At 48.8% G+C, this 7,377-nt stretch overlaps 2 protein-coding genes across 2 annotated transcripts; both read right to left on the bottom strand.

The window, feature by feature from the left end:
- Positions 1 to 76: 76 nt before the first annotated feature.
- On the bottom strand, positions 77 to 1,538 carry GGS22DRAFT_154018 (uncharacterized protein). The gene is made up of 4 exons (XM_047959960.1): positions 1,312 to 1,538; positions 1,225 to 1,253; positions 949 to 1,169; positions 77 to 891 (listed from the first exon to the last, which is right to left on the bottom strand). The coding sequence occupies exons 1-4, from the start codon at positions 1,500 to 1,502 to the stop codon at positions 115 to 117; spliced, it is 1,218 nt and encodes a 405-aa protein (XP_047821523.1). The 5' UTR covers positions 1,503 to 1,538; the 3' UTR covers positions 77 to 114.
- A 489-nt stretch (positions 1,539 to 2,027) lies between these two features.
- GGS22DRAFT_87839 (L-ornithine 5-monooxygenase) lies at positions 2,028 to 4,302 on the bottom strand. Its single transcript, XM_047968321.1, has 3 exons — positions 3,227 to 4,302; positions 2,535 to 3,135; positions 2,028 to 2,470 (listed from the first exon to the last, which is right to left on the bottom strand). The coding sequence occupies exons 1-3, from the start codon at positions 4,132 to 4,134 to the stop codon at positions 2,393 to 2,395; spliced, it is 1,587 nt and encodes a 528-aa protein (XP_047821524.1). The 5' UTR covers positions 4,135 to 4,302; the 3' UTR covers positions 2,028 to 2,392.
- Between the last annotated feature and the right edge of the window lie 3,075 nt (positions 4,303 to 7,377).

Raw genomic sequence — 7,377 nt, forward strand, 5'->3', positions numbered from 1 at the left:
CCCTAACCCTAACCCTAACCCTAACCCTAACCCTAACCCTAACCCTAACCCTAACCCTAACCCTAACCCTAACCCTAACCCTAACCCTAACCCTAGGAGTGCAATTGTAAAGTATTATGAAGTTGAAGCAAATTTCAACGCCGCATCTCCAGCCATTTTTACATAGGCATCAGGCTCCATATTATCATCGATGCCCAGAAACTTCTGGTTTGTAGGTAATTCTTTATTCCTTAGTAAAGGCAAAATCGCGGTTCCCTCGTTCACTTCGTCGAACATGGCGCCGAATATGAAGGTAGGCTTGAGGTTTACCGCACCGTCTAGTTGTTTTTGATAGAATGTTCCATTCCATCTTGGAAAGTGGTCGAATGTCTCACTCGGATTCGCATTGCTACTAGAACCTCCAGGCCACACGACGATACTACTCGCTATTCCCATATCGCGTAACGCGTTAGCATCTTCGACAGCCTGTCGTCCGTCATGGAAACTGTCGTAGCTGCTCATGTCGTAAGCTCCGACAGTCCAAGGCTGTATCATATCGGCAAGTTGATAAACTGATCCGTAGCCCCCCGGCTGGTTCGCCGCTAGCTCTGCGTGCCATGCCTGCTGCACTCCCAGGATCACGTACCAGCCGGCGTTTTTGAGCGCGGTAACTATTGCGATCCCGTCATCGACCGTGACGGATGTCACGATACCAAAACCCCATATCTCAAGGACGGGTTTTCCGTTGTGATGCATATATGCCGGAGACGATATTATAGAATTTAGGGCCGCGAGGTCAGCGAGAAAAGTGCTCGTCACATTCGTCGAGGTGGTGGCGGCGCCATTAAGATCATATTCTATCACGAATCCTCGTCCGTATTTCTCCGCAGCTATTTTCGTATAATTGAGAATCTGTCTCTTTATTAGAGCGTAATCTTTACCAATAGCATAGTTAGGTAGATAACAAACATTAACCCAGCCGCCGCTAGCCTCGTTGATATAGCCGTAGAACCTCTGCATGAAAGCGCCGCTTATTCCATTGTCTGCCATAATCTTAAAATGCATGTCAACGACGCCCTCACAGTCGTTTGTATAAAATTGGGCGTTTCCCCCGCCAGGGAGCGTAAAGGGAGTGTCGAAGAGACATTCGGATGGATAACCTGTTATATTAGGTATCATATCGACCCCAACTGTAAAACACGTCAGATCGTCATCTCCATACCATCACCATCTTCACATGCTCACCGTGGCCGACTTCCGGCGATGGAGTGTCTCTATGAGTTAGGAGTCAGTCTAGATAATAAAATATTATATGTACGAAAGGTCTCGAACGTTGTCCAGTGCGAATTCCCGTCATCTTCCAACGGTTTGCGGAACCACGCTTGGTATCCCACAAATAATTTCCCATCTAACGTAGATCTGTCGATGCTTGAGATTTGGCGCTCAGTATGTTGTGTTGACACAACGCATGACCCGAGGCCGAAGAGAGCGACAAGTGTTGCATAACGCAATGAAGATGCCATCGAGGAAATTTTCTTCGCAATACGCTCAGATATTGATGGATATGCGACCAAGAACTTTTGTAAGAAACGTTCGTAGGTATTTATATAGGTAACTACCTAGGTAGCTCCTAATGAGGATGGACCCGTGACTAAGCTTATGTTGACGAACGTTTTGCTGACGCCTTCATCAACTCAGAATGCCTAGATAAAACAACGAGAGGGTAGTACCTATTCACCTAGGGATACGAATCAATAAAATCAGCTTACTTTGCGACTATTGCATTAGACACGCACTTATTAGGTTCGTTACTCACAACATTTTCGTTTTCGGATTGTTTCGTTAATATACCTATGCGTATAAATATTGTTATATGCTTCTACATGGGATGCGTCGGTAAAATAGGTATTGGCGTTCGTATAGCGCATATGAGTCGGTTTTGTTAGCGCCACCATGTAAGGTTATGTCAGATCCTGCCAAAAAAGGGGGAAGGGGATCGGATATTTACAAAGATAGGAGATAATTCTTGTCTGGATGTATTCATATTACTCAGGTATGTACAAGGTAGGTAACCAAGTTCCTTGGTAAATAATGACATCTTACAAGGAATATGGCATCGTACGCCAGGCTAAACTGCTCGTGAACCAAACTGATATTTTATTACTACCTACGGGCAAAATGGTATGTGACTGCCCTATCTCAGAACTTTTTCACCGTGAGGCTTAGATGCCGCCCAAACAAGACGTGCGTTACCCCGGTGTCTCGATGCAAATATATCGCTTTCGACTCTCTTTGCCGTATCTCAGTCTCTCCGGCGGTCTCTATGGAAAAATACTACTATGCATATCTATGTACTATGTATCACGATTCGCCGTAGACGACGTTCGTTCGGATGGAATGTTATTTTAGGAGCTTATGCTCTCTCGCCGAATATCGAGTTGACGATCTCTCCGGAGCGGGTGGCTAACACGGATAACAAGGTATCGCTCAGCTAGGGTTACAGGTTAGCGTGTGCGGAAATCAAGAGGGTTAGGTAGATTCTCGAGCTTTCTTACCCCGTGCGTTCCCTCGCAGCATCCTTGAAGCCAAATGCCGGATCCCGATGATACTTTCCCGGGGGCGAATTGAACGCTATAATCGCGTGAGACTCGTAATGCGTGATCTCTGATCCTGGATTCGGAGAATTTTGACCCGAATCCCCCTCTCGCAGGAGCTCCGTTCGACTCGTCGGCTTTAGGCAACAGGTCGGCCACGTCTTCCATCATGGTGAGATGAGATTGTCGCTGGTAGCCGGTTGCTGCGATGACGAGGTCTACGTCTAGGACCTCATCCGCGCTATTTCCGAGGCCGTTCTCGCTCGATCTATAGTTGTCTTGCTTTGTCGGATCTAGAGGGCGGACGGTGAGTCGCAGCTGGTCCGCCTTCGTGTCGAGGCCGACGACGTCGGTAGCGTTTAGGATGCGATGCGGCCACTTCCGCTCGTCGCTACCGATCTCCCGTCTCTGGTCGTACATCCGTTCGTAAAGGCGCTCGATAAGTTCTAGGCGCACCACTCCATAGTTGGTGCTTCGCGCACCTTCTAACAAGGAATGTCTGCTCTCGGCAGATCTCTGATATAGAGAGTCCACGAACGACGGGTTGAAGATAGAATTGACGCTGTCGATAATTAACACCGCGTAATTTTAAGATGAGGGGGAAAAGCCCGACATGAGGATCGGGAATGCGCTTAACAGCTGGGTAGACTTACAAAGGCGAATCGTCGCTAGGCTTGAGGAACTCGGATCGCATGATCAGCGACGTCCGAGAATTCGGGTAGAGAGTCTGGACGTTGTTAAAGATCTCGGCCGCGCTCTGTCCCGCCCCGACCACGGCTACGCGGTAAGGGGAATCTCGCTTGTCGAGGATCTGCGGCACGAGATGAGAGTATTGGGAAGAGTGGATTACTCGAGGGTGGTTTGAAGGAAGGCACTTCGGAATCGAGGCCTGCCCGCCGATGGCCAACAAGACATTCCTGGCCTTGTAGCTCGTCAAGGCACCCGTTTTAACGTTCTTCGACGTGACTGTGAAGGTAGAGACCGAACCTGCGGATTCTGAAACCTTGTCGGGAGAGACTGAGACGACTTCCGTATTATAGCGGACGACGTCGTCGAAGCTACTCGCGCACCATCGGAGGTAGTCCTCGTATTCGACTCTCGCAGGCAAGAACGTGTTAAGGTTAGTGAATTCGACGAGGCGGCCGTTCTTGTGGAGGTAGTTTAGGAAGGTGAATTGCGAAGTCGGATCCCTCAAGCTTGCCATATCTTTGACGAATGATATCTGCATCTTCGCGCCCGGGAGGAGCATCCCGGCGTGCCACGCGAAACGCGGCTGCTTTTCCAGGAAGAGGACTTTCGGCGGCGATGCGTCTCCCGTTTTCGAGAGGTTCCCGCGGTCGATGGAATCGTGTAGAGCGACCGCGACCGCGAGGCTGGCGGGCCCGAATCCGACGCAGACTAAATCATGCACGCTCTCTGGCGCCGTCCTCTTCAGGTGCGACTGGGTATATGAGACACCGTTGCTTAGTTGTGCGTTCGACTCGGCATGAGAACCGTTGTGCGAGAATCCGTTGCCGACGGGACCATCCTCGTGGCCGTCTAATAGGCTATGCGGTGCCATGGCAGCAATTATCGAATAATCCCACGACTTTACGTTCGGTGAGGTGAGATGGCGATTAATTATAGTGATAGATGACGTAGTGGAACGCGACGTCGCGGGAACTAGCTTGACCGGACGTGGAAGCGCAGGGATGTTTCTAGATTCTTGAAAGGGTGTTACTTAACAGCACGAGGCGGGTGCTCGATGACCGAGAGGTTGGGTGGACGTCTTTCTCGGTATGGATGGCGAGGGATACCGGAGCGTTATTAAAATAATCACGACGGGGTCATATGAAAGTAGCCGCAGGTAGCAGCAGGTACTAAACTATATATAGGGCGGGTCTTGCCTTACGAATCCCTATTTGGATCGTGGAAAACTTCGGCGGCCAGGGTTCTGGATGGCGCAAGCGGTATGGCATGACACACCATGCATATCGGACGGTTGAATAGGCGTGTCATAGTACGGACGAGAAAGAAGAGAAGCATGTCCTACGGTCTTGACCTTGTGGAGTTTTGACGGGCTAGTACTACCCGGGTAGGTACCGAAGACTTCGTAAAAGAGATTAGACATGTAGGTAGACAGGAGCGTTGTAGATCGACAGCTGCCTCGGGCTCGAGGAGCGGGATACAAAGCGGGATACAAAGCAGGATACGTGCCCGGGTAGTCGACTCGAATGTTGGATACTGGTGGGTTGCGTATATTTGGATTTGGAAGGCTAGATTCGATGGAATCGCCCGAAGAGGATACCTGAGTTCGAAACGACCAATGCTCCACGCCCTCGCCGGTCTCACTTCGAGACTAGATTAGCCGGCTTCGACACGCTAGCGTTGGCAGTTTCTAAGATCAGCTTAGGCCTCACGGGCTACTCCTACGTAACACGACCTTAGACTCACACTCGTGCGTAATAGGGTGTGCAGAATATGGATTTTGCTGGTCGGCCGTCCGACCCTAGCAAGGGCTGAGGGGAGAAGGGATCCCGTGGGTGCAGAGGCATTAACCTAGCGACATCGGCCTTATCTTCGGATCAGATAAGATGCTCGTGCATAAAGACTAAGTAAAAATGGAATGCCGATGACGGCCAGATCTGTAGCCCGGGTCCTTCTTCCCCCATATTTCTCGGCCTTGGAATTCCCCGCGGCTTGGAACTCGAGTATACGCTTCGCGTATCTCATCCCAGGCACCAAGCAAAGCAAACAGGTAAGTATACGGTAAACATTGTTTGTGTCATCTTGGCGCCGGCCCGGCAGGAGATATCTTCGACGGGTATATTGTCGGGCCTCGTTTACCCTCGAGATCTCCGTACCTTGACCAATTCTCTCACACGCGTACGTATTGGGTATGTGCGTGTATTTGCTTTCCTGCCCGAAAAAAATGTGTCTCGGCTGGGACGAGAAAAATGAGACTCCGAAGCCTCGGACGGCGCCTATCTAGTTTTTCGAAGCCGCTCTTTCATGCTACACTATTTGAGCGCATACATACTAGGCAGTACCTCTTCCAAGTTTTGAGAAGGGTTTAAACATTCCGCTGACTGCTCTCATCGTTGCATTCGCGACGGAACTTCCTTTCGTAGTAAGACTAACATCCTTGCCATTTAGTTACCGCGGCAAACCTGGTCAGCCAAATCTCTTCTCTCTAGCTCCCGGGCGGGCTAAGTCGCGGATCAACTACCTAGAGCAGTAACTAGGACGGGCGGCTGGACTAATTGTCTAGGTGTGCTAAAGGTAGGTACCGGACGACAAATAGCACCGTCGTTTCTAGATCTCGCGAAGAAACCTATCACCTGTCATCTGCGACTCGGCATTCTCCAAATTCTGCGAACGGGCGCGACCTCGTATGTCGCGGCGACAGTCATGACAGCATTAGCAAAAGAATAGATGGTTACCTAGCTGAAGATCGGCACGAACATACGTTCCGTCCATGACACGCGAACGGTGGAGATGGATCGGAGAATAGAAAGGATTGAGAAGAAAAAAAGAAGAGAAGAAAATTTTTTCCCTCTCTTGCATCGTAGCGTGGGGAAAGTATGTTTGATGAACGATGTCAAGATGTGGATAATAAGAGCAAGCGATTGGTTTTCGTTGCAAATCGATTTCCGCAATGGCTTGACTGGAGGTACGTACGCGATGGTAATTGGTCCACGAGGGGGGTGTATCTGATGATCTGATAAGATCATGTCAAGATCTCAGCCTAGAAGATGCGTCTTGGCATTGCCAGGGTCCTGGATGAACACCGGAGCTAGGGGTAGCGTGTGAACAGAAGAGGAACAGGTTCCGAAGCAATCAACCCAAGCTACATACTAAGTATTATACATACGTAAAACGTTTTACATTCGGCGCGGGAATATTCGTAAGGGAAATTCGAAAAAAAAGGGAACATGCCGAGAACGAATACGCAGCTTGAGCTGTGCTTATTTGGTTATGTACTAGGTAGGCAGGTAGGCAGGTAGGTAGGTAGGTAATTTATGATTTGGGGAGCACTTGATTCAAGATGTTGTGAGTTTACTCCTATGCTTAATTGCCTTATCCCGAACCAAATAAGAATCGAAGTGAGTAGGTAGGTACCTAGGTACCTATATCATGGATGGCAACTGGGTTAAAATATGAACGATATTTTATTTACTGCTTCCCTGTGTCAGTAGCTTGAATGCACCATGGCAAACCACAATACCCAGTCTCCATACATATCTAGGTAGGTACCTAGTACTTGGGGAGGTATGTAGGTAGGTAATTTCGCTAGAAAATTTCGTCAAGTCCCGTCGTGATCCATTCCGCCGGGTATCGAGTCTCACGAATCCCAGGTAGTACAATGATATTTTTACTGCGGGTTACATCGCGAATGCTAGATACGGGTTGGTAAGAAACTGGTTTCTTTATACTGGACCTTGTTTCTCTTGCTATTTTCACCATCTTCTCGTTCAAATGATCTATTCGTGGTAGCCGAACGCTTGACGCCAATGAATTGGGATAGTCAATACAAATATTGATCGATGTAGATATCGTCCAAGTTGCCTCTCAACAAAATTTACCCCTGTCTTGCCTCGTCTTGTTGAATAGTATTAACGGATTTCGGATTTCCGGAGTACATCCTCTTACTATGTAATTGGACGTGAGTGTCATGTACATACGAGTATGCATATACGTATGCGTCTACGGTACCTACTAATCTAGTACCTACATATTATATGGATAGTAGATGACGCTAGCATGTGATGATGTAAGGTTGTACGTTACCTACAAGTACCTAGCATCATGTATTGTACTTCCT

This window comes from Annulohypoxylon maeteangense (assembly GCF_022496945.1).
Source record: "Annulohypoxylon maeteangense strain CBS 123835 unplaced genomic scaffold GGS22scaffold_3, whole genome shotgun sequence".
NCBI classification, from domain to species: domain Eukaryota; kingdom Fungi; phylum Ascomycota; class Sordariomycetes; order Xylariales; family Hypoxylaceae; genus Annulohypoxylon; species Annulohypoxylon maeteangense.

Excerpts from the sequence above, each read along its gene's own strand:
- GGS22DRAFT_154018 (XM_047959960.1), bottom strand. The coding sequence starts at position 1,502 with ATGGCATCTTCATTGCGTTATGCAACACTTGTCGCTCTCTTCGGCCTC. Across the intron at positions 1,254-1,311 it reads GGGAATTCGCACTGGACAAC|AGACACTCCATCGCCGGAAG; the intron begins GTTCGAGACCTT and ends CCTAACTCATAG. Across the intron at positions 892-948 it reads CTAGCGGCGGCTGGGTTAAT|ATTCTCAATTATACGAAAAT; the intron begins GTTTGTTATCTA and ends ATAAAGAGACAG.
- GGS22DRAFT_87839 (XM_047968321.1), bottom strand. The coding sequence starts at position 4,134 with ATGGCACCGCATAGCCTATTAGACGGCCACGAGGATGGTCCCGTCGGC. Across the intron at positions 3,136-3,226 it reads CCTAGCGACGATTCGCCTTT|CGTCAATTCTATCTTCAACC; the intron begins GTAAGTCTACCC and ends AATTATCGACAG. Across the intron at positions 2,471-2,534 it reads GCTGCGAGGGAACGCACGGG|CTGAGCGATACCTTGTTATC; the intron begins GTAAGAAAGCTC and ends CTGTAACCCTAG.